Source organism: Chenopodium album, chromosome 4 (genome assembly GCF_948465745.1).
Source record: "Chenopodium album chromosome 4, dcCheAlbu1.1, whole genome shotgun sequence".
Classification (NCBI taxonomy): domain Eukaryota; kingdom Viridiplantae; phylum Streptophyta; class Magnoliopsida; order Caryophyllales; family Amaranthaceae; genus Chenopodium; species Chenopodium album.
Window position 1 is genome coordinate 62863741 of NC_137837.1, and position 27471 is coordinate 62891211.

The window sequence follows — 27471 nt, forward strand, 5'->3', positions numbered from 1 at the left end:
TTAATGTGACATAATCAACCCAATTTAACGAGTATGAACTATATAACGAATTGTGTATTTGTGTATATCCACCTTTTTGTTTTTTTTGGGTGAAGAAAGGGGGCAGAGCACATAAGACCTTTCGCCTAGCTATTTCACATTTTTATGGCAGTATAATTACCAACAATCCAACATAGTAGTACAAATTAAGGAAAACCAATTATACTAAAAAAGAGGGGTTTTTTATTTGACCTAAAATTAGGATTTTGTTAATCAAAGTTCCTAGAATGGAAAATGTATACGTCACATAACAATAACACACTTCCCAGAACACAATCAATTTTATATTTTTATTCAATTCATTCATATAAAATCTCCATAAATAAAAATAAAAAAATAAAAATGGTGGTATCTCATGCATGGCTTCTTTCCATTGGAACCGTATAAAGCTTACACGAGGATCCCATTTTCTCTCATATTATGTTTATGCTCTCTTCTTTTGCTTTTTTCTCTGCCACCCCAGATTCTCTCTTCTTTTTTTTGACACCCACTAATTTATATTCGCTTCCCAATTCTTGAATGTTCTTCAATTTTTCTGGGGTTTGATCAATTTTTCAACTTTTGTTGAATTGATCAAACTAATTTACAGCAATTTCTGGCGCTTTGATTCCTAGGGTGAGACCTAAATTAATTTTTTTTGGTTGCTTAGTTTTTTGGCATTGTTAATTTTATATTATATGCATTTTTTTGAGGTGGGTGTTTGTTTTTTTACTTGAATTTTAATTTCTTTTTTGGGTTATTAGAGGTTTATATTGGATGTTTGTTTAATTGGGTATTGTTTTATAGGTGTTTCTATGTGGTGGGTATTTGTTGTTTTTATTGATCATTAGTTAATTACTTAATTACAGTTAAATTTTCAATTTTTGTTTTTAAATTTCATGAGTGCTGTAAATTATGTTTTGTTTCAACTGTATATTTGAGCTTTTTATTGAGAATATTGTGATAGTAATGATTCCTTATAGACTTGTCTAACGGGTGGAGTGCAGAGCATATCGAATTATTTCGGGTTTGGATCATTTTCGGGTTATTTTAATTTAACAGGAACCCATTTAATTGGTTTTTTAGTTTCTTCTGTCTTTGTATTAAGGTCTTCTTGTACGTGAAAACTGATACTTGTTGAAAGTACAAGAGGGCAAACTTAATTGGGTTTTCAAGGATTTCTTGTGTGCTGTTTTTCATAATTCATTACAGCAGCTAATTCTTATGTAACAGCCTCTAGTATTATTTGATTGTGTGCTGATTTTGGACTAAGATAAGATATCTGTGAAAGCTGAATGTTCATTGCTTTAGATCATAAATGTAGTAATTTTCCTAGTGGTGAGTTATTGTGGGTTACAGATTGAGCATATGCCTGGAAACAAGTATAATGGTAATTCGAATGTACCGTCGAGTAGAATATCCAGGCTACTGGAACTGAGGCAGCAAAAGAGAACAAGCAGGGCTAACAATGAATTTCCGGATAACAATAGCCCCGAGCCTGGTGGTGGGCATGATTTTTCGCATGTTGAAAAATACTTGGCAGATGCTGTGGCTGGAAGTCCTACACAAAGGCTGTTAGTGGTTGCTAACCGTTTACCGGTATCTGCTGTTAGGAGAGGTGAAGACTCTTGGTCATTGGAAATTAGTGCTGGAGGGCTGGTTAGTGCTCTTTTAGGTAATCTTACACTTTCATTTTGATCAGTGTCAATTCTGGAATTATGTGCATGGAACTATATTGTAGGAAGCTTCCTGAAGCTCAATTATTTATTAGAATTTTGAATGATATGCAAAAGGTGTTAAGGAATTTGAGGCAAGGTGGATTGGATGGGCTGGTGTTAATGTTCCTGATGAAGTCGGACAAAAAGCTCTCACTAAGGCTCTTGCAGAGAAGGTTTGTTATTTAGACTGATTACTGGATCATATGTACTACATAATTTTCTTTGTGAGGATTCCTTCTGCATGACATTTAGTATTACTGTGCTATTCCTTATGAGCTTTCTCATGTGATTGCAGAGGTGTATACCTGTTTTTCTAGATGAAGAGATAGTGCATCAATATTATAATGGTTACTGCAACAACATATTGTGGCCTCTTTTTCATTATCTTGGTCTACCTCAAGAGGATAGGCTTGCTACCACTAGAAGTTTTCAATCTCAGTTTGCTGCTTACAAGAAGGCGAATCAAATGTTTGCTGATGTAGTAAATCAGCACTATGAAGAAGGTGATGTTGTTTGGTGTCATGATTATCATCTCATGTTCCTCCCAGAGTGCCTAAAAAAGCATAACAGCAATATGAAAGTTGGATGGTTTCTCCACACCCCATTTCCTTCCTCTGAAATCCACAGAACCTTGCCATCTCGTTCAGAATTGCTCCGTGCAGTTCTTGCTGCTGATTTGGTCGGGTTAGTCATCCTTTTTATATCACTATGTTTTGTTAATGTGCTGTCTGTATATATCTTTTACATGCACAAGCTTTTTTTTATTGGTCCATGTCATATATATCACAAGTTTGAATCTGATCCTAGTTTTATATCATCTACTTCATCCGTTCTTTTTAGTTCTGCTCGTTTTGACTTTCAACACTATTCATAAATTCTATAGTAAAAAATCTATCCTGGCTTAGTGCAAAAAACTGTATATTGGTAAAAAGTAGGTGTTTTTAGTAGCATAACAACAGGTTGATATCTCTAAATTTCATCATTTTAGTAATTTGGGGAGTGTTAATGCTAATTTGAATTATATATATATGTAGTCACAAATAGGTCATTTTGTCAAATATATATATGTAGTCACAAATAGGTCATTTTGTCAAATAGTTGTTATACATCATTGGTTTTAAGGGGAATATACGTCCACATATTCAGGAATAGGGGGTGTTGCCTTGGTAATATTATTAGCTCTGACTGTGTACAGAAGTTCTACAAATATCTGGTTGTAGATTATATGTTCACAAACAGACAAACTGGTCTTCTGAAGTGGTGCAGTAAAAAATGTATTTTTTGACAGCAGAAAATTATATTTGGGCATCAACTGGATACTTATGTGTACATATTGACTTTAGTGATTAAACTATTAAGATTCAACATTTAAGTTGCATTACTGTTCAAATTTTGTTAACTCTACTATTATTGTTGTTCCTTGCAGTTTTCATACCTATGATTATGCTAGGCACTTTGTTAGTGCTTGCACTCGTATTCTTGGGCTTGAAGGCACACCTGAAGGTGTAGAGGATGATCAAGGCAGATTGACCCGTGTGGCTGCTGTATGTTCAAGCTATATGTTTTTTTTTATTAGCTTGTTGATTTAGAGTTGGCTGTTATCATGCTTTTTTGATATTGCCTAATTTCATTTTATAAAAATTTTATTGTTTCTGTTGATAATTTTCAGTTTCCTATTGGGATCGATTCTGATCGTTTCATTCGAGCACTTGAAGTTCCTCAAGTTCAAGAGCATATCAAGGAATTAATGGAAAGATTTGCTGGTCGGAAGGTAGGTTGTCTATTTTGAGCTCAGTTCAGTGTCTTCTTGTGAAGAATCATTTATAACATTTTAATTTTTTGGCGACTTCCAACTCCTGTAATTTTCTAGATGACTTGATTAAGTTAATGAATTTGTGTGGAATCATCTCTTTTTGTACTACAAAAAGTGTATCAAGGGCAGCATAAACATTTGATGAAGTATGTAATAAAGAATTGTTGTATAACAAGGGCGTTTACTTGCAATATAACATAAGCTGTTACAGAGTTATAGAAGAGAGCTATGAAGTACAATTTTTTGTAGACAGAGTAGAGTCCAGTAGACAGCCTCATTTCCTAGCATAAGCTGTTATTTAGCTTTAGGAGAGAGTTACAATCTGATTGGTTTGATCAGTTGATATCATTGGCATCGTATAGGTGTTTCATGTTAATGAATAACCAGATTCCACGTTATATGTTGAGATTCAGATGTCTTTGATGTACAACAAAGAGGAATTACTTAAATTTCATAAGATGATTGGTGAGCTTTTGTAGACAGATTTGGATAAATCCTCCATTTACTAATTTTGAAGATCTGTTCTGCTTCCCCGCCTTTTTTTGCCTGAATGCTACTTGCCAACAAAATTGATTGCTTTTTTTGGTGGTAGAGATAATAGTCATTGTAAGAAGTTGGACTTTTTGTATTGAGGATGTCATTGGATTATAAAACTCAGTCTTAATCATACATTCCTGTCACAAGGCCAGTGTTACCTGGACCTCTGGAATGCAGTATGTCTGCTGCATAGAATGGGTACAGGAACAACATTCACTGCCCAGTTTAGTTAACTTTCTCAAACTTATACTAGTGTACTGTATAATGTAATAATTTAAAATTTTCCAATCATTACTTGGGGCTGAGTGGTAGGGGTATATGTGAATCAGATAACACCATGCCAGACTGATAATGTCAATTGGTGCTGCAAAGGGCTAATCAATACTTTGGTGCAGTGTTTATAAGTCTGGTATTTAGTGCATATGTGCTAATCTTGGGACCTGGTTTGTAGTTTATTTATGCCAATCCTAGGCTGCTACTGCTTATTATCTTCTTCCTAATCGTCTATTTGAATTGTGTCTATTTATCACTATGCTACACAAGTTTTCATTCTAGTGTTATATGATTTCACTGTGGCAGGTAATGCTAGGTGTTGATCGGCTTGATATGATAAAAGGAATTCCACAAAAGATACTCGCCTTTGAAAAATTTCTGGAGGAAAATCCTTACTGGCGGGATAGAGTTGTTCTTCTCCAAATTGCTGTTCCAACAAGAACAGATGTTCCTGAATGTAAGCTCCTGCTCTAACAACACCTCCCCTCTTCTCCCACCTCCTACGCCCCACTTAAGAAAATAAAAAAGTGTAAATATGCATGTATGTCTGAGGGCACTTAATATAAACAACATTACGTGTGTGTATCTCTCTTATAGGAAAATTTGTCACAAACCACCTTGTAATTTTGTTTTTTTATTTTATTTTTATTTTTTATTAAAACAAATATGATTTCAAATTTTTTGTCGCCTTTACCCAGAATATGGTCATTGACCCACTATTCCGGCGTTCACCCCTACATCACCCCACCACCGCCACCGCCACCGCCACCTGCTCCAGCTTTGCTGCCCTGCCAGCCGCCAACCTTAAACCATCCTTAGCGGCCCAAAACCCTACATTAACCACCCAAAAACCACCCACCCACCGACCTGAAAACCACCCTAACCACTCGGAAAACCACCGCTCTCACTCCATGAAGACCACCATACAACCACCTCTTCCCCTTCCCCACCAACGAAACCTTCTTCCCTCTCTTTTTCCTTCTCGCATCTCTTTCGGTGGGGGATGGGGAAGGGGTGACTGAGGGTCTCGGGGTAGCTATTGCATGCAGACGTAGGAATCATTTTAATGACTTGAGGGGAGGGGCGGTGCGGTGCAGCTGACGGTTTTGCAGGGAGGGAAACGGTCTAGGATTTTGGGGGAAAGGGAGGAGTTTTCTAGAGTTTCGCTGGGTAGGGGGGTAAGGGGAAGGGCAGGTGGGGGATGGGGATGGGCGGCTGGGTGTATAGGGGTAGGAGAGGGGTGGCAAGGTGGTGCTAGGCTAGCGAGTGGTGATATCGGGTTGAAAGGGTGGTAAGGGGGCAAAGCCGGTGTAAGTGCGGTGGTGGGGTGGTGATGTAGGGGTTAACGTCGAAATTATGGGTCAACAAGCATATTCCTGGTAAAGGTGGTCCTGTATTTTTGTAATGTTGTTTGATTGTTATCTGTGCTCCATGAGTTTCGAAGTTGATGTTTTTTATTGCTCCATGACTACATTCTGGTGTGTATTTTTTATCTTCTCTCTTTTTTTCTTATTTTTTTTGCAGATCAAAAACTTACGAGTCAAGTTCATGAAATAGTTGGACGCATTAATGGGAGATTTGGAACTTTATCCCGTGTTCCTATACATCATTTGGTCTGCTATTAAACCCTTAATATGTAGTATTATTTTTTTATTTTTTATTTTTTATTTTTTATTTTTGTATGTAGTATCAATAATCCTTGATAAGATGCTTGAGTTGCCATGGGATTTGGGATTATATCTAATCTATTTCCTTAATTATTATTTTCCAATTTAACCTCTGAAAAGGCTTTGTTTTTCTGTAAAAATGCAATGTTTGTGCCCTTATCTGGGGTAAAAAATTTATATACACCTGCAATATCTGTGTAGTATTTATTTTCATTATTTGATATCTCTGTATGATTTATATCATTTGGGGTTACCAGGAACAATGTAATCAATGTTGTACTAAGTATTGAAGCTTTTTGTTGGATTTCCAGTCCTTGATAACCATATTGTTATTGTGCTACGGAGGATAGAAATTTCACATTGCTGGTTTCTCTAAATGAAATTGAATTTATTCTGACTATATATATTAGAATAGGACACAAAAAAGAAGCTGCTTGTTTCTTAACTTGGTTAATTACTTTGATATGCTTTCCCATAATTCATTCTCTGTCTATGCTGTACACCATCTATGTTGTGTAGGTTGTAGTTTCCTTACATTGTCCTATGATTTAGGACCAAAATTGAGAAGTGCTTCTTGCTTAGATTCTGTTGTTTGTTGCCCTATTGAACAAAGTGAAATTAATTGGTTTAATAGATGATACTTGTGAAGGCATCGATGACTAGGTAAAACTTTGTAGGGATATTTTGGAATTGCAATGAAAATCTTATTAAGTTCAGTAGGTCTAAATCAAAGTAATATGAGTATGACCATCGTTCAGCTAGAGGGACAAAATCAAAGTACTCAAACATACAAGTATATCTCAAATGGACACACCTTGCTTCGTAACACACATGAGCTACCCCTGTCAATCCCCTCGTTAAAAAGTGTTAGAGGAGTTCAGAGAGAAAGAAAAGAGAGTGTTGTGAAAGTGATGTACTGATAATTTCCTCAAGTAAAATGTAAGAAATTTTTGACGTGCCAAATGTTGGTCTATCTACCGCCAACCTTAGGTTTGATATCTCCTAAATCTTCAAATATTGATTAGCCATTCATATGTTATCACTTGTCATACTAAGATTGCTCTTTGCATCTTGGCAAGTGAGAAGTTTCTATTACTTGATGCCCTCCCCTTTGGTTAAGAAGGATACGACTGACATCTTCTTAAGCCTTAGTTCATCTTAAACTAAGATATGACTTTCTATAAAGATTGTCCATTGACCACAAACGTGTACTAGCTGAAGCTAGAGTAGCAAGCAGTGAGCTACTGTGCTCCTGTGTATACCTAGTCGATGTGATGTATAGTTATGTGCTGGCTAGGGTTGGGTGTTGCAGTAACTCACAACTATGTGCAGGTTAGTGTTCTGTAACATACATAAACTTATCATATGGGGTGGTTATAATACTATTGATTGGAATTTTGGAAATATTAAAACTTATGTATCCACTCAAGCATACATTTCTGTATTTGTCTCATTTTTTAAAGGAAATTGCTGGGCCTGTGAAATCTCTTTAGCCTAATTTGCTGGATACATCTGTGGCATATAATTATTCTGCCTTTAGTTTTTACTCAAAGTTGAAGTAGGTGTATGATCTATTTGCAGGATCGTTCTCTGGACTTCCATGCCCTTTGTGCTCTATATGCAGTGACTGGTACAAGTCTCTTACTGACATCTTAAGTATTTAAATTTTCTTGGGTTTTTAATTTTTTGGTCCACGGTTTATCCTTGTGTTTGTTGAGGTTTTTATATTTAATATTTGGTTGAGAAGCCAGATTTTGTTGCTAAAGTCTAAGACTTGCTGTACTATCCTGAAACATGGTTTACAGTAATTTGGTTGGCATGGTTGACAATCTTGACTTTGATAGAATCAACTCGCCTTCCTTTATGATGACTGTTCATTTAGGCGTACTTTCTGCCCATCTCATGCATAATGTAGAGCAGGACAAGAAATTCATGTGTATAATGCACCTTTACAAGTGAACAACTGGGACTAAGGCAACAGTCGAGGTTCTGTTTTGCATTCGTTTAACATATTACACTTTTAGGCAGAATTGTTTTTTAATGTCAACTTAGGTTTAGCCTGTCATCTACAAATTTGTAATTATTTCCATAGAACTTTATAAAACACATGGTGCTACAAATGGCTTAATTGAAGATGAAGATCAAGAGAAAGGCATTGTTGATGCAGTTGTTCAGATAAATCTAATTTTATATTTCAAGCACTTGAGAGTATTGAACTCTCCCTATACTAAATAAGATAAACTATAAAAATGCAGCAAACCAAATTGCTGGTTACTTTTCCTTTCTCAATTTCCTCCATATAAATCTATATTCCTTCTTCTTTCTTCCTTAATATATTCTTAGCTGTTTAACACTTTAACGGTTTTGCTTGGTCTGGTTAGGACCCTGAACTCACAATAATATACATGTCTACTATGTCTATCTTGCTACTTATATAGGTTAAAATTGATCTATATCTAATGCACAACCATGCTACGTACACTTGATCCTCCCACCCAACCCTGAATATCGATCAGAAGTATATTTATCTCGTAGGTCTAAGAAAACTACTGCTAAGCTATTAGCTCACATGGCACTAGGGAGTAAGGAGGATCACTTTTCTGTACAAGCTATATCAAGTTTCAGCTACCGTCTAACTACAAACCATTTCTTCACAGATGTAGCACTGGTCACTTCATTGAGAGATGGCATGAATCTGGTCAGCTATGAGTTTGTGGCTTGCCAAGATGAAAAAAAGGGTGTGCTCATTCTTAGTGAGGTAATTCCTGAGATTTGTATAGATACATAATATTATATGCATGCCTCATGTACCAAAATGAACCCTGACATTTCATTTTACTTGAAACAAAGGGGATGGACACTTCTGACTTCTGAGGTTGATTTAACCATTTTAGCAGAAATTAATGTCATATCAAACACATAAATTTTTTTTTTGTTGGTTAATAATCATGGAATTTCAAGTATAAGCTTATGAGGGATGAAATCTCACATAGTCTAAAAATTAGTCTTAGTTCTGAATATTATCAGTGATGAATCTAGTGATTAGCCTCTGAATATGTGCCTCTCAGCTGTATCACTCGTGTATTGCTTTGCCTTTCTTTAACTTAATTCAGACACTCCAATTTGATCTGGTACCCTCAGAAAATGCATGTTCGAGCACACACACACACACACACACACACACACACACAGAAGGAGAAGTTTATTAAAAAGAAAAGGGTGAGAAAAAGATATATTTTGAATCTAGTCATGAAAAATTTTTGATGTAAAAATATACCTTGGAAGTTTGAATTTACCAATCGCTAAACCGAGTGACCTGCCAATGTAGGCATTATAAGAAAATGCTTCCCTTATTCTTGATAGGCTGTTCCCAAAGCTATGTTCCTTTTTCTCGTCCTTAATGGCTGAGTTCAATTTTATTCTTTTATGTGGAAAGTTTGCTGGAGCTGCACAATCTTTAGGAGCTGGAGCTCTTTTGGTAAACCCGTGGAATATCACAGAGGTAGCTGCTGCAATTGGTAAAGCGTTAAATATGTCAGATGAAGAGAGAGAGAAAAGGCACCAAATTAACTTTTTACATGTTACAGAGCATACTGCTCAGGAGTGGGCTGAATTTTTTGTAAGGTATGTGAATTTAGATTCATTTATGCTTTTAGTTTATTACTAGTGTAAAATTTCCATGGGCATCAAATTCATTCATTGTACGCTTGCAAATTCATCCAATCACTCTAAAGATGAGGTGGTGAAAATCTTTGTTGTTCGATAAATACTTATCATTGCCCTGGTAGGCTGGTATTTGAAATGATGTTCTTCACACTGATTTCTTTGACATTCTGCATTCCTTCTAGCTAATGTGCTCCAAACTGATGCATGAAATAAAAGAAACTCTTAATGAAGTTTAATGAGGGAAAAAGGAAGAAGAATAGAGAAGGTTCAAATGAGGTTATAGTAAAAACAAAGGACCTCTCTATCTGTGACAAATTAATGAGTTTTATGAAGGATTTTTTTTTTCATGGTATGCAACGGACTAGCGTAATTCACACAAGAATAGAGTCGAAAGGTTGAATATTTGATTATAGTTGTAAACTTGTACAAAATAACTATGGCTTTAGGCCATAACTCTCCATGTTTTGCCTTACAATTTTCTGGATAAATAACTAAGTTGAGACAAGTGCTATTTATACTACTACTACTGCTTCTTTGCTGGGCCTAATGCCTTAATTGCTCTACCTACTCTTCTTGTCTTTTTCTCTCTACTAGCTTGTCTTCTTCTTGATTTACCATGGTAAAAGGTACGGCTGCCACTTAAGGAGCCGTTGGTGGCTCAAGTGTTGTGGGTGGTATGCTGTTGTTGCCCTGCTGCTGTTGTCGTGGTCTCCTCCTGCTATAAGTCAGTGTGATTGGAGGAGGGTGCATTGCAACACTCCCCCCCAAAAGCGCCACCTTGTCCTCAAGGTGGAAGGTAGGAAACTTCTCCTTAATGACCTCGGCGTCCTCCCAAGTTGACTCAAATTCATGCAACCCTTGCCATTTGATCAGCACCGTATAGACATCTCCACGCCCCGCCTCGCGCTTGATTGCCAAGACTCCTTCTGGTTCAACCACTAACTCAAGCTCGGGTGAAATCTGAGGTGGGATGGTAGGTGAAGTAGGGATGTCACCTACGACTTTCTTGAGTTGAGACACATGGAACACTGGGTGGATACGGCAGTGCTCAGGGAGTGCAAGCCGATATGCCACCTTCCCCACTCTTTGGACCACCTTAAAGGGCCCATAAAACCTGGCAGCTAACTTCTCAAAAGGGCGTTTGGCAAGTGATCTCTGTCTATAGGGTTGAAGCTTAAGGAACACACTCTCTCCCACTTGAAACTCAACTTCTCTACGCCTCTGATCATCATTCCGCTTCATTATTTGTTGCGCCCTTATCAGATTCAGCTTCAACTCATCAAGTATGAAGTCCCTTTCCCGCAAGACTTCCTCTACCGTGCTCACCACGGTGTGCCTGCTCCCACTCTCACAAGTCTAGGCGGTTCTCTCCCATAGAGTGCCTGAAATGGAGTGATCAAGGTGGATGCGTGGGGAGTGGTGTTATAAGAGAATTCTGCCCAAGGTAACCACCTTTCCCACGACTTGGGTTGACCCCCCACGAAGCAGCACAAATACGTCTCAAGCCTCTTGTTAACTACCTCGGATTGGCCATCCGTTTGCGGGTGATAGGAGGTGCTCTTCTTGAGGTCGGTTCCTTGCAATCGGAACAATTCTCGCCAAAAAACGCTCACAAACACCCTATCTCGGTCAGTCACAATGCTGCTAGGCACCCCATGGAGTCGGACTATCTCGCGAACAAACACCTCCGCCACAACATAAGCCGTAAACGGGTGTTTGAGACCGATAAAATGTGCATACTTTGTCAATCTGTCCACAACCACCAAAATAGTGTCAAACCCCTTGGACCTCGGCAATCCCTCAATGAAGTCCATACTTATGTCCTCCCACACACGCTCGGGAATGGGCAATGGTTGTAACAAACCCCCCGGCGTTTGTTGAAAATGTTTGTTACGCTGACAAACATCACACTTTCCCACATAAGCAGCCACATCCTTTCTCATACCCACCCAAAACCACTCGGAGCCCATCCTCAAATAAGTCTTCGTCTCGCCGGTGTGACCCCCTGTCGGAGAGTCATGATATTCCTTCATTAAAAGATCCCTGTATCGTGAATTGCGTGGAATCACCACTCTTCCCTTATACAACAGCCTTCGATTCTCCACAGAGTACCCCGACACTTCCTCTCCTTTTTCAATCCTCACCTTTAATTCTCACCAGGTCGAATCCCCTTCAATCTCCTTCTCTAATTCCTCCCACGCCACAACCTGGGTCGACATTAGCGCCCCTAATTCGCCTTCAAAATCGCCCTCACCCCTCCTCGAAAGGGCGTCCGCTACACGGTTGGACACTCCGGGTTTGTACTGCAGATCGAATTCAAACCCAATTAACTTGCGGACCCATTTTTGGTATTCGGACCCGATCTCTCTCTGTTGGGCAATGAACCACAAGCTCTGTTGATCACTCCTAACCACAAATCGCCGCCCTAACAAGTAGTGCTTCCATTTTTGCACCGCCAAACACACGGCCATTAGTTCCTTCTCGTATATCGATTTCCCGCGACCTACCGGCCCCAGCACCTTGCTAAAGAAGGCAACAGGGCGACCCTCTTGCATTAACACGGCACCGATCCCAAAACCCGAGGCGTCCGTTTCTATCACAAAAGTTTTCTGGAAATTCGGCATAATTAACACAGGAGCCGAAGTCATGGCTTCTTTGAGTTTTTCGAATGCTTCATCTGCCATGGCTGTCCATCCAAAATTATCACGTTTAAGTTGATGAGTAAGGGGCTGTGCTATTTGGGCATAATTACCAATGAATTTTCGGTAATAGCCTGTGAGGCCCAAAAATCCTCTCAAGGCCTTTAAGGATTTGGGCTTGGGCCACTCCACCATGGCTCTGATTTTGTCTTGATCCACGAACACCCCTTCATTGGATATTATATGACCCAAATAGGCTACCTTGGCCTTCCCAAATTCGCACTTCTTTTGGTTGGCAAACAAGCAGTGATTTTTAAGTGTAGCTAACACAAGTCGTAAATGTTCTACATGTTCCTCTTGACTCACACTATATATAAGTATGTCATCAAAAAATACAAGAACGAATTTACGTAAGAAGGGTCGAAATACCTCATTCATGAGTGATTGGAAAGTGGCCGGAGCATTGGTTAATCCGAAAGGCATCACTAGAAATTCGTAGTGCCCCTCATGAGTGCGAAAAGCGGTTTTGTGGGTATCTTCGGGTCGGACTAAAATTTGATGGTAACCGGCTTTGAGATCTAGTTTAGTGAAAATACTTGCCCCATGGAGTTCATCCAAAAGCTCATCGATCACCGGAATGGGGTATTTGTCCAGGACGGTCTCCTTGTTTAAGGCCCGGTAATCCACGCAAAATCTCCAAGAGCCGTCTTTCTTCTTTACTAAGAGCACGGGACTAGAAAAGGGGCTAGTCGAGGGTTTAATGATTCCCGCCAACAACATCTCTCGAATGAGCTTTTCAATTTCATCTTTTTGAAATTGAGGGTAACGATACGGCCGAACGCTAACCGGGTTACTACCTTCTTTCAAAACAATTGCGTGTTCATGCCCCCTTGTCGGAGGTAGGCCTTTGGGCTCTTCAAACACCACTTTAAAGCCCAATATCAACTCCCTCAAGAATTCTGGTACCCCACCACCTTCTGATTCAACATCCTTCCCTTCTAAGCTCTTCAATTCTACCAACAGTCCTCCCTTCTCCTTCTTCAACGTACGGATCATTGCCTTCAAAGTAACCCCCGTCCGTGCTAAGCTCGGATCGCCGTTAATGGTGATCGTCTCACCCCCCACCACGAAACTCATCCTTTGAAGCTTCCAATTTGTCACCACTTCACCCAATTTCTCGAGCCACCGAACTCCCAAAATCACGTCGGAGTTCCCTAATTGCAAGGGCAGGAAGTCCTCCACCAATTCGAACCCCTCCCTCAAGGTCAATTTCACGCCACAGCATAATCCTCGACCCTTAATGGCCTCTCCATTTCCCAGTGACACTCCGAAAGAATTAGTGCCCGTGATCGGAATGCCAACTTTCGTGACGGTTCCCATCGAAATGAAATTGTGGGTGGCGCCGGGATCCACCATCACCACCACCGGCGTGCCCCCAATTGTTCCCATCAACTTCAAAGTTTTCGGGCTTGTCAGCCCTACAATCGAGTTCATGGTGACGGCTGTCGGAACCTCTTCTTCCTCCTGACCATCCATTGCCTGAAATTCTCCGGCCTCCTCCACTTCCTCTTCGTCCTCGACTAATAGCACACTCAATCCCTTGGCGGTGCAAACGTGGGTGGGTCCCGTCCACCGGCCATCACATTTAAAGCACAATCCTTTAGCTCTCTTATCCTGCAACTCCCTCTCCGTTAACCGCCTTACTTCGCCTGAGAACCGTGACGTCACGGGGGTGTTACGACTGTGGGAAGGGGAGGCTTGGTGATTCACCGAAGTTACCGAGGTTTGGGTACTTGGGTTGGTTTGGGGATAGGTTCGGTTAGATGTGTTTGGGTTAGTGTTTGGGTTGTGGGTTGAATTGTGTGGATAATGTGTTTGGGCTGAGGGATGTGTTTGGGTCGGCCCAACTCCGAGTATGGTAGATGCTGGACTGCGGTTAAAGTACGAGTATGGACCCGGTTTTCCAAACGCCCCACCCGTTTTCCTCAGATTACTGACCCGATTTCTCTCCTCTACCCGTATAGCTAGGTCCATCGCATCCTCGAGGGTAGTCGGGTTCAACATCCGGATCTCGGCCTTAACATCGTCTTTTAGCCCATTTACGAATTGAGCTTTCATTATACACGGCGCCGCCCTCTCAATAAATGCCTTCCGATACTCCACCACCGAGGAACTTTGAGTCACGGCTAACCATTGCTCATGCAAGGTTCCCATATTCATCCGCCGAAATTGGGTAAGGATGCGCAGCTTCAAATCCTCCCAGTGGGCCACCGGCCCACGGCGGTGCTCCCATTGGTACCACCGTAACGTATCCCCATTCATTGCAACGACGGCTGCCTGCATCTTCTCCACCTCCGACAACCGGTAAAACTGAAAATACTGCTCGCTTCGGAGTATCCACCCATCCGGGTCGGATCCGTCGAACAATGGCAGGTCTAGCTTTCTAAACCTCCAGCTCCATCGGCTCTCTTGTTGCTCGTTGCTGTGGTTGCGGTACTCCCCTCCACCGCCGGCTTCCCACGTCCCTATCCGTATTCCGTTAAAACCCACACCGCCGAACGGTTGTTCATTAAATCCAGTGTTTAGTGGTGGTGATCCGTCGAAACCACCTAGATTCAGGGGCTGCTCTACCTCCTCGTTTCCCCGGTTGTTTTGCTGCGGTTGTTTTCCCAGAGCTTTAAGGGCATTGCGAATCTCGTCCATGGCTCTCTCGTGCCTATTCGCCGTCATGCTCACCTGTTGGGTGAGGTCCTGCCGGAATCGATCCATTTTCCCTTCCATCGACTGCCTCACCTTGTTAATACTCTCATCCTGCTTCTTAAGCAACGCATGTTGGAGCGAATTTTCCCCTTCTCCGAGCTTCTCGCAAATCTCCTCCACCTTGTCTTCCAGCGCCGCCACCCTCTTCGGTGTCACTGTTAACGGCGTCGGCGGCATGGTTGTCTGATACCAACTGCAACGGACTAGCGTAATTCACACAAGAATAGAGTCGAAAGGTTGAATATTTGATTATAGTTGTAAACTTGTACAAAATAACTATGGCTTTAGGCCATAACTCTCCATGTTTTGCCTTACAATTTTCTGGATAAATAACTAAGTTGAGACAAGTGCTATTTATACTACTACTACTGCTTCTTTGCTGGGCCTAATGCCTTAATTGCTCTACCTACTCTTCTTGTCTTCTTCTCTCTACTAGCTTGTCTTCTTCTTGATTTACCATGGTAAAAGGTACGGCTGCCACTTAAGGAGCCGTTGGTGGCTCAAGTGTTGTGGGTGGTATGCTGTTGTTGCCCTGCTGCTGTTGTCGTGGTCTCCTCCTGCTATAAGTCAGTGTGATTGGAGGAGGGTGCGTTGCATGGTACAGGCCGTTTCCTGGGAAGATTGCCCTTGAATCTGCCCATGTCAATGAAATAAGAGAATGGACGGATTTTCTGTGTTGCAATGCTTTTATGGCAGTTATGTGATGTTTGTGTTCGGAGAAGAAAACTTTTTCATGCTTGTGTTCTGATTTGTTGTGGGACAAAGTAACATATTTGGTGTTGTTATGCGCTAAGATGGCTGGGGCTTTTTACAAGTTACTCAATTAGGGAGATACAAAAGTTTTGGTTTGATATGTAATTTTGGTTTTGTGATTAAAGGACAGCTTGTCCTCTTTTCTATACTCCATTTTTCCAGCTGTTAAAAAAGAAAAAAGAAAATTGGGAATTTGAGCTTGCTAAAATTCTGACTTGATTGTTAATCATTTTAACTGCTGCGGTGTTTTGTAGTGAGCTGAATGACACAGTTGTAGAGGCTCAATTGAGGATAACACAAATTCGCCCTGTACTTCCAGTTGACTGTGCTGTGAACAATTTCCTGAATTGTAGCAATCGACTACTCATACTGGTATTGTACAGTTTGCATTTTGTTTACACTTTCCTTTTTGCTTAATTTCACTGCAAGTTTGTTTCAAGCTGTTTTTGCTAGTTGGATCGTCATCTGTGCATATTAAATGTTAAACACCCTACACCCCACTTTTAAGTACTCGTTTCTCATTTTTCACAAGCTTTAATGCAAATGGATAAAGCAAATAGATATATGCCAACTCATTAAATTGTTTTGTCTTATGTGCATAAGTACAAACCAAAAGGGACAAAGTACCGTGCAATCATTACAAAAAGGAAAAGTGGGTGGGAATTTTGGGATATACTGAGGAATTAAATTGGGACATCAGGGTAAAATGTCCGAAAAAAAGATTCTATTAAAAGAAATTGGCACTTAATATTGGGACACCCGAATGCCCAATTTAGAATACAAGCACTTCATAGTGGGACGTAGGGAGTATCATACAACTGTTCTTACGTTCCTTGCTATATATATATATATATATATATATAAAGGGCCACCCATAGATTCAGCTTTCTTTTCTCTAACTTTTCACTATAGTTTAATGCAGCTTTTTGTTTTTGATTCCAACCCTGCCACCCACAGAAATGGACGTAATTAATAAAAGCGCACTACTTTTTCCTAAGTCAATTGGAGGTGCCTCACGTGTCGTGTTTTCAGAATGCTATTCTTTTGTAGTCAATGTTGAAGTAATTTGTCTATAGACTTTATGAGTAATGGGAATCGTTTGCTCTGCATCAAGAAGAATTAACTGTAGAGTACCTTTTGGGGTATTATACAATTATTTTTATGATCTTTATTTAGAGAGGTCCATCTTTTAATAGTCCATCTCTTCCATAACCATTGGATGTAAACAGATATTTAGAAATTATCATTGAGCTACTACAGCTGACCTAACTGACGTGTCTTCTTAATTTCAGGGATTCAATGCTGCATTGACTGAAGCAATTGATACTCCTGGTAGAAGGGGTGGAGACCAAGTGAAAGACATGAATTTTAAATTGCATCCAGAGCTGAATGGTCCTCTGAGTGTGCTCTGCAATGACCCAAAATCAACAATCGTGATCCTCAGTGGAAGTCGCAGAATTGATTTAGATAATGTATTAACTTATCCTCAGATCTTTTTTTTTTTTTCTTTTTTTTTTTTTTTTACTTTATTTTCCTGCTTCTTTGAAATGCTTTGTAGTCTAACTAGAGTAAACTTTTATCCATTTTGCTATTATTTGAGGAACAAGTTGTCATCATGTTAGACATGAGATTGGACATGGTTCTTAATCCTAACATGTATATTTCTGGTTATTATCTTATTTGTCTAGAATTTTGGAGACTATGACATGTGGTTGGCAGCAGAGCATGGAATGTTCTTACGGCATACAAGAAGAGGAGATTGGATGACGACGATGCCTGAGCATTTGAATCTGGATTGGATTCCCAGTGTATATGTACTGCCTCTTGTCCCTGCCTCATGATTGAAAGTTTCACAGAGTCTTCTGAGCTCTATATGTATGTATATAATGTCTAAATTCTATAATCACTTCTGTTTGATTACTGTTTGTGTAGCATGTGTTTGAGTATTTCAAGGAAAGAACTCCTCGTTCGACTATTGAGCTTCGTGATACCTCCCTTGTATGGAATTATAAATATGCTGGTATGTTTGCCTTCTCTTCAAAACTTATGTTTTTTTTTATTTTTTTTTATTTTTTTATTTTTTTATTTTTTTGTTGTTGTTGTTGTTAATGTAAACTATGATTCGGCTTCTGCAGATTTCGAGTTTGGAAGATTACAAGCAAGAGATATGTTGCAGCATCTTTGGACTGGCCCTATTTCAAATGCATCCGTAGAAGTTGTGCAAGGTAGTAGGTCTGTTGAGGTTCGACCGGTTGGTGTTACAAAGGTGATTTTTCTTTATTTAAAAATTTACCATTGCTTTATTGATATCCATTTGTGGGAAGGCATTTACATATATATAATCTTTCCCATTGTGCTTCTTAATGCAGGGCTCTGCTATTGATCGCATATTGGGTGAGATAGTGCACAGTAAACCATTGAAATCACCAATTGATTATGTCTTATGCATTGGTCATTTTCTTGAGAAGGTAAATCCAAATCTTTGATCCCAGCATTTTTCTTGGTTGCTAACTGGGGAAAAAAAAATTGTACTGAATTTTTAATTTCTTGGGTCCTAACTGCCCCTTCATTAAACCTTACTGTTCAAGAGATCCTACTTTGTACTATTTATTAGCTTTCCAGCAGTAAAACAGGATGAGTGTGATATGATTTCATGTTCAACCTATTCTCTCCTAAGTAATGATAGCAGGATTGAATCGACTTATATCACATACCTCGTATATTAATCTTTCAGTAACTTCTCATATTATAGTTTAAACGACTAAAGTAAGTTACACATCAAATGAGCTGTTATACTTGGAGATGTCTAGATGAATAACAGAGGTAACAAGTTGCTCAGTGCCAAGTCTATAAGTACATTGTATTTGTTGTGTTACTCTTTATTAGACCATCTTTTAAGTATGATAATTGATTTGCTTGAAGCCAATGATCTCTTTTTGTGTGTCTCTCTCTTTTTTTTTTAATCAATTTGCTTAAAGCCAAGACACACAAAAAGGGGGTGTCACTATGTGAGGTTTGAAGTTTTTATGGGAACAAGTTGAGACATTCTATTTGTTTATCTATATAACATACATCACCATAATGTCAAAGGCATTGGCTATTGAGCAAGGACCATGCAACCCCATCACAAATGTTCTTAGTCTCTTGTAAGCTTATTTAAAGAACGATTTAATTGACCTATTTGCCCTTTTATGCTTGGTCAGTGAGGTTTAAATGCCCTTATTTGATACGTAGAAGTCTACAAGTAAACCAAAGTTTTAAACCCCCAGTCAGGAATAGGTTGATGGTGCAGACGTGTCTTTGTAGAAGTTAGGGTTTCAACATGCACATGCGACAGCAAATTCTTCCCGGTTGTCAGAAAAGTTCATTGTATCTGTAATTGCAAATAGAAATACTAAAAAGCATCAAGTTATCTTAAGAAGTCCTATTTTTGAGGCTATTGCCACCGACTTGTTCTCTGATTTCACAAAATTTTCCTATAATTGGTTTTAATAACAAATCTTAGCTTCTTTCACATCACTCTTTCTCGATGAGGACATCTATTCTTTCACGCCTCACTTTTCAACCTCCTTCCAATTTTTTGGAAAGCACCAAAGATGAAATTTCTGAGCACTCGTGTTCATTGTTTCTTTGTCCCTCTATTCTCTCTCACACGTTTATATAGCTTACCATATTCTTTCATGCAATAAAGTATGATGGGGACTACAGGAGTAGTTCATGGTTGAACTTCCTTGCCTATTTACTAAGGAAATTCACTCCTAATTCCTCACCTATTAGTGTTATAGAACCTGGCCTCGTGGTTTTCCTTTATGTATTTCTTCTCTAAACTCCTTTTAAATAGATCTGAAATAATTATTGCTAGCAATCTAGCATGATTGCTTCTCATCTGGGCGAAACTGTATTGCCAACGGGTATTTGCTTCATGTTTCATAAATTGTCATTTTCCTCTTTACATTTACATTGAAGACTAAACATGCAGTTGTGGGCAACTTGTTATCCATACTATGAGTTATGAAACAATTTTTAGAGTCTTCTCTTACTTGCTATATTTGATGGAACCCTGTGTGCATATATTTTCCTTTTTTTTTTTTTTGTTGAATATGAATTTAACATTTAGCTTCAAACTATGCTCCCCAGCCTTCAGATAATAACATCATTTACTGGAATTAATTTGAGATGTTATTTGGTTGTATCCAGGACGAAGATGTGTACACATTTTTTGAGCCAGAGCTTCCCTCTGACAATGGGAACCACCCAAGAACGAAAGCATTTGATACTTCAAAGTTTCCTGAAAGACCACCACCAAAGCCTCCAGCCAATAGAGGTGGATCAAAAGCATCGCATGGAAAGACCCAACGTTCAACCCCAAACTCAGAGAAGATGACAAATCATAGCAACGGCGGGGTCTCACGGAAGCAATCATCAGAGAAGACCTCCTGGAATGTGCTGGACCTTAAGAAAGATGACTATTTTTCCTGTGCTGTCGGGAGAACTCGGACCAGTGCTCGTTACACAATAGGATCTTCAGATGACGTCGTCTCATTTTTAACAAGATTAGCTGAAGCATCTTTGTCCGTATCATGAACTTCAAAATCCTGACCTTATACCCTAGTCTCCATTCTTTTAGCGCTGTTGATTCTTGCTACCTATAGGCATAATGAATAATTAGAATGATTGTAGAGCCTAGTTCAAGGCATGTCTGACAGTTAAAGAGTTGCTAACTGATTCTAATAGTCATGAATTTCGATTATCATCTTGTATCATGACGACTATAACTCACACTATTTGATCAATCTATATTAGAGAAGCACTTACCCCTATTAAAGATAATTATATACGGTATGCCTACAAAAAAGGATATGAAATATTAAGTATCAATTTTGAAGGAGAGAATATGGAAGAAGCTGAATTGTGAAAAGAGAAACTACTATCAAAGCCGGGCAAAGAAGTACTCACCCAGGTGGTGTCACAGGCAATTCCTACATACGTATTCACGCTTTACTGTGTTGCTTTTGGTGGGGGTCAAGCTCAGATTTATGGACCAGTACTTCAATCAAGTTTTACTAGCAATACAGGTGTGGCGAATATACAATGGAGGTGACTTGTTGCTGCATAAAATATATTGATACGAGTTGGTCGAAAAGCAATAAGCAATAAGGAAAATCAGAAGCCAGAAAGTATTAAAATACTTGGAATATCATAAACTAAGGTCTAAGTGAATCGAAGATACAAATATCATAGACCTAACATAGTTCCATTCTATATTTGACATGATCCAATTAATACTAAATAACTTAATATATTGGGAGATAGTGAACACTGATGTTCTCATCATAAGGGTTCATGTTCAATGTATCATCGGCATGGCTACGTACCTTGGTAACAACCTCCTTAAGCTCGTCTCTTGGATAGTCTGTATTATTCAGGCAAGCCATGATAAGATCGTCAACTTTGATACTGTTATCATGACCAACATCGCCGTGATACTGAAACCAAAGCCATATATCTTTGATTTTAAGGTTAGAACCAGAAGAGTTCAATTCCAACTCCATAGGCAAATAACAAAACTTGGATCGATATTCAAACTTAGCACCCATTTCATGATTGGGATTGTCTTCTTTATGTAATGTCAGCCTCCCATTATTACCTATGTCTTTACTCACAATTGTCTTCAACATTTGCTGAGGATTTCTGTGTTTGGGACGATGAATGGAAATTATGGGGAACAGCGAAAGGGCGGTACCTTAATATGCAGCTTTTGATCGTTTTCGTGCCTCCAATAATCCAATTGAACATGAACCCTTATGATGGCAAGGTAAACGAAAGTGAGGTGATTCTTGGGATTAGGGGATTAAATTTACGGGAGGCAGCCGTGCAGTGACAAAGGGTAACAATGTCGAGTTTGCTTAAGATTGTTACCATTACATCACTTGGTAGACGGTCGAATTGGTCAGTATCATCAGTCATTGGATCTTTCGATTTCATAAACCATAGTCTAATCTTTCGTAAACTATGGTACAGTGCCATTGATACCACTAATCCTCTGCTTATGATAACTAAGCTTCCCATCGATATGATATGATATGATATGCTAATTATTCCTATAATTATTCAAAATTTTCAATTTATTATGAGAAATTAAGAAAAAGAATGGGAAATTTGATGAAACAAAACGGAACCGATGGGATTAAAACAAGAATCCCGAGGGATTGGAAAATAGGATGCTAAATACAAAACCTAAGTGTTTCTCTATATATTGATCGCATATAAATAATAATGATAGTCATAGTCTTAGCCGTGCTAGGAAACGTATCATCACATAATAAAGATATGTTTCTTAAAAAAATAATAAAAAAATAAAATACTAGTATTTACCTAACATATTTTATTTTTTATTTTTTGAAAAAATAATATCTATAAAAAATGACCTAAATATTACTTCGTAATTTAAAACTGCTAAAAAAAAAATTGAAACGGTTAGAGGAGAGCCTGTGTATAGTTTTTTATAGGTAAATTTCGGAAAAGAATAATTTAATATATATATAAACATAAAAGGTAGTTTTTTCCTTGAGTTTTTAGAGAGCCATATAAGATTTAATTTTCTTAGCATGTCATGTAAAATTATAAATTTTAGTTGTAGCCTAATCAAATAGAAGATTATTATTTTCTTTTAGAATTAAATAATTCAAATAATGTCCCTAAAAAAAATGTCACGTAAGACGAATGAGATTTTTAAGTTTAAACTAGTTAAATATAAAATATTATATTTTGATATTAGGAATTTTTTAGCACATAAATTAAAAAAAAAAAAAAAGATGTTTTAAAAAATTTAAACAAATCGTGCATCGCACGGGCTTCATCTAGTCAGATCTAATATAAAGTACGCATTTTCAGCCACATAAGAAAAGATATTATTTCGACCACAAAAAATGTTAGATTAATAGTGTATTTCGCAAATTCTATGCTACTCCTGGAGTATCGTTGTACGGTACTCCAGGTTTATATAAAAAAAAAAAATTTAATATAAAATTGTTGTTATTTCAATTTATATATATGTTATTTTCAAATAAGTATATGTTACTTTATATTTACACGTTGTGTTTTTTTTATTTTTTTTATTTTTTTTTTTTGCAACATTTATCTTTTTGCTATACTTCAGATTTATAAATTTATGTTATTTTGATGTGAACCTCTTATTATTTCAATTTATATATAGGTTATTTTTTAAATAAGTACGTGGTATTTTAATAAATGCATGTTTTTTTTATACATGATGTTAAAGTAAATAAGTGAATAACATATTATTTTAGCAAAATAACACAAGGTTTTAAGCAAAATAACATAAGACTTAGGCAAAATAACTCAAGAATATTGGATATGGAGTAGTGGAGTACCGTGATGCAGGAGTTTATAATACTAATTGTATTTCAACCAATAATATCTAATAATGTTGTACGTACAAAACAAAACAAAAAATATTTTATGATTAAATTTTATATATATAAAAAATTATCATTCTTTAAATTTAAACAAATTTATCAAGGCAAAACGCCTCAATACTCTGAAATATGGCTTGGGTGAACTCATCACCCTGTACTAAGAGACATAGCCAAAAGACTGTAGACACCTAAAAATGTCTCCCCAAAACCAAACCCGATGATAAATAACCTTTCACCGCCACTGTTGGTCGGGTTTAGTATTTAATCCCGAGAGTGCTTAAAAAATCGTATTTTATTAAATTCTTATTTTTGAAAGGTCCATGGATTAGTCTTGATGTTTGGTAAAAGCATAGTTTTTATTTTAGCCCAAACTTATTAATTAATTTTTAGCCCAAACCTTTTTATTTTATTATTTTATTATTTATTTTTGGCCCAAACATTTTTATTTATTTTTATTTTATTATTTTCTTATTTTAGCCCGAATAATAAAAGTCAGAAAAAAGCCCGAAATTATCAATCGGCACTTAAAAAGCCGAAAGAAATTAGAGTTAAAAATGAATTTAGACGGAAAAATGGACTGAAACTGACCGTGTCACGGTACAGCCTGACCGTGTCACGGGAACCCCTCCCGTCTGACGGTGGGACTTCCCGTGACACGGGAGGTCTGCCGTGACACGGAGAGTTCCGTGTCCTTTCCGCGTAAACCCTTAACGCGTTTTCCGTTCCGTTTTCTGAAAATTTCCCGTGTCACTCCAAAACTGACCGTGTCACGGGAACTTGTACCGTCTGACGGTACAGTCTGACCGTGTCACGGGATACTTTTTTAGGGTTTTTATCATTTTAGGGTTCCGTGTGCTCCCTCAGCACATTTCCCTATAAATACCCCCTCATTTCTGATGTACGGGGCGACCAGAATTCGATTATTCTTGTTTTCTCTCTTCTATGCTATTAACATCAACCCTAGCCTACCCTTTTCACTTCAAAATTCCTTCTTCAAGCACTCAAAGGAGTCCATATTTTACTCGAGGTTCTGTCCTTAAGCCAAGGCGTGAAAGGTAGAATCGTTTGAGGGTTTGGCCCCAAAATCAACCTTATTTTATTTAATTTAATTTAGTTATTGTTTTATTATTTCCTTGAAGTTACTAACTCGTTTATTATTTTGTAGTTGCAAGCAAACAAATTCAAAGTAAGGATCATGCTCTTTTTATTATTATTATTTTTCTAACAATTTTATGTTGTTGGAATTGTGATTAAATTGGTTTTTATATTAATGTTGATTCTATTATTTATTTTTATCACCGTATTGCATGTTTAAAGGGAATATGTAATTGGAAATCACACCTAATAAGATAATTTGGACAACCGGTTTAGGATCCTTTTTAATTTTATTATTAATTAAAGTGATCACAATATTTTAGAATTATATGTTGCATTAGTATTAAACCAATTTAGCTTAATAATAGTTTGGAGCGAATTGAATTATTGTTTGGTATGCCCTTGAGATCACAGGAATGCTTTTCACTATAAGAATCGAGTAGAGGCCAATACGGGCGAATGTGACTCCATGACTCACTTCGTACCATCATCCCCGATCCTCCTTTCGTGGTTCCGAACCATATGGAGTTAGTAATCTCATGGATTATGAATGGGGTGTAACCTTCACGGGTCAATCGTTGTTGCCTTCGTTGTCCCTTATTCGTGGTTGCCTTTTATGATCCGTGAACGGTTTACAAGTTCCTTAAAAACTTGTTGGTGGCTCCCTACTTTATTTGTCCCTAATCGTTGTCCCTAATCGTAATGTCAGTTCCCACTTCCTATGAGTGCCAAGCATATTCATCACATGCTTTTAACGTAGGCGCAAAAAAAAAAAAAAAAAAAAAAAAAAAAAAAAAAAAAAAAAAATTTGTCGTGACACGGGAATTTATCCCGTCTGACGGGAGAAGTGTCCCGTGCCACGTCACCCCCTGTCAAAAAAAAAAAAAGCATCAGTTTAGTCTTCCGTGTTAATTTGGTCCTCGCGTAAGTCATTTTGGTTATTGTTCACATGTCTAGCCATACGATCATACCACGAGTCTTATAACATCACTTGATCACTCACACTTTCTTAATGTTCCGACTCGAGTCGTGCACCAGGTCGTTTATGATCGTATATTAGGTTCATGCACCCTTTTTTCGTCATAATAAAAAAAAAATGAGTGGAGTTTTCTCACCTGTTTTCAAATGTCTATTTTTTTCTTCCTTTCCTATCTTGAGCAATGAGTCAAACAATTAAGTAAATTGTTTTATTTCACAGTACTTGTTCAAGGAACAGAGATAGATCAATACGGTTCGAGCCATTACCGCAACAATCTCTCAGATCTAATAGGCGTTCAAAGAGAACTTTGTCATCTCCGTTACTCATCACCTTTCAATGGCCACTAAAGAAGACATTGAGAACATCAACAAATCCATTGAGGCACTGTCTTCCATGATGCAAACCCTTACCACTAGGGTCACTACCATGGAACAAAACAAGGTCACTGTTTCCACCCTTGACAAACTGAAGGAACAAATGAGTAAGATTTCTGAGGATTTCACTTATGTGGAACGGCCTCCCACTCCTTTGAATGTGAAGGATAGACTCCCTGAAAAGTTCTCCACTGCTGATATTCCAAAGTTTAAGCCTACTGACAATCCAATATTCCATTTGAAGGCGTTCTCTGCAACCATGGCTCTTAAGGGATTGGACGTAACACTCTTCCCTACGGTGTTCCCTCTCTCCTTAGAACATGCTTGCCAACAATGGTTCTATTCCCTAGATGCCAAGCGTACTGCGACTTGGCAAGATGTCACCGAAAGTTTCATGAATCGTTACAAGTGTAACATTCAAACTAAAACTTCTGAACGTGAACTCTCCATTCTCAAACAGAAAGAGAATGAAGGCTTCACCGCGTACCTGAACAGGTGGAGGGAAACAGCTTCACTCTTGGTAGATCCCCCCAAAGAAAGAGAGATGGTTCGCCTCTTTATTCAAAATCTGACTCATAAATATAGGGAACATCTCAAATTTCTTCCACTGAACACTTTCGAAGCTGTATACGACATCGGCATCAATATCGAGGATGAGCTAATAAAGACTGCTGGTAGTAACAATAATAACACTTGGAAAAACAAGAAGAATGACCATCCTTCTTCTTCGTCTTCTAAGCACGAAAATACTACCAACAATATAAGCCAAGTTGATCTCAATGAAGTGTTAGCTCTTACTCCATTGCCCAAGAAGAAAAGAACTTACACTCCTTTAGGAATGACTTATGATGCGGCCTTTGATCGCCTTTACAGTTAAGGCCTGATCACACCTATTGGGCCATTTCCAGAGCCAAAACCTGAAGAAAGGAACGCCAAATGCAATCCCAATGCCCATTGCAAGTACCATCATGGAAGGGGCCACACTACGGAGCAATGTTGGAATTTGAAGGACGTCATTCAAGACTTGATGGATGCAAATAAACTTCCTGTCCCTCCAGGAGGCAAGAAGTAATGAATACAAGGCACACAGATCCTTCGTGCAAGATTTCATGCTTTTTTTTTTTTATTCTTTTGTTTCAACCCTCTCCCCTAATAAGTCTAGCATAGGTTCCCGTTATCCATGTGTCAATGTGTCACATTTCTTACCTTCTTCATAAATGAGCATCTCTTTCTTACATTCGATCATGTGATTAGAAAAAATAAATAAAAAATAATAATAATAATAATAAAAAAAAAAAATATTGCCGAAATAAACACAAGGTACACCAATGATTTGAGGCACCTTTGCAACCCTGTCATTCCCCATTAACCACTCAATCACATATCCAGTTCTTCATCAACCACTTTGAGCCTCGTCTAACGTTTGGCCTTCATTTCTTCAACCCACATTCACTCAACCCTGGGATTTGAAGATGTGTAATTGTATAACATTCAAAAAGCAAGTAAAAAAAAAGTAGCAAAACAAGAATAAAACAATGTCTAAAGGCAAGTGTTCCAATGTCTTTGATATGAACACGTCTCAAATTGCGTCTCTCATTGAGTGCTCGGTACCGTGCCTGAGAAACATGAATGCTAAGTGAGTGATGGACCGCGTGATCTGAGATTGCCTACATTGATTCAAAAAAAAAAAAAAAGTTCAAAGCAAAAAAAATGTGTTGAAAATAAACTTGCAAAATTTAA

At 38.2% G+C, this 27471-nt stretch overlaps 1 protein-coding gene across 2 annotated transcripts; it reads left to right on the forward strand.

The window, feature by feature from the left end:
• The first annotated feature begins 201 nt into the window (after window positions 1-201).
• On the forward strand, window positions 202-20671 carry LOC145629183 (alpha,alpha-trehalose-phosphate synthase [UDP-forming] 1-like). 2 transcript variants are annotated; one of them, XM_081681721.1, is made up of 18 exons: window positions 202-654; window positions 1355-1693; window positions 1812-1909; window positions 2032-2420; window positions 3163-3280; window positions 3406-3507; window positions 4666-4816; window positions 5884-5972; window positions 7608-7656; window positions 8684-8784; window positions 9463-9650; window positions 16099-16216; window positions 17137-17316; window positions 17533-17658; window positions 17777-17864; window positions 17980-18110; window positions 18214-18312; window positions 20042-20671. In XM_081681721.1, exons 2-18 carry the CDS (start codon window positions 1387-1389, stop codon window positions 20426-20428), a joined length of 2721 nt encoding a protein of 906 aa, XP_081537847.1. In that variant the 5' UTR covers window positions 202-654; window positions 1355-1386; the 3' UTR covers window positions 20429-20671. The 2 variants fall into 2 exon arrangements, with proteins under 2 accessions (XP_081537847.1, XP_081537846.1); XM_081681720.1 differs by having other exon boundaries at window positions 203-654; window positions 1378-1693.
• Window positions 20672-27471: the final 6800 nt, after the last annotated feature.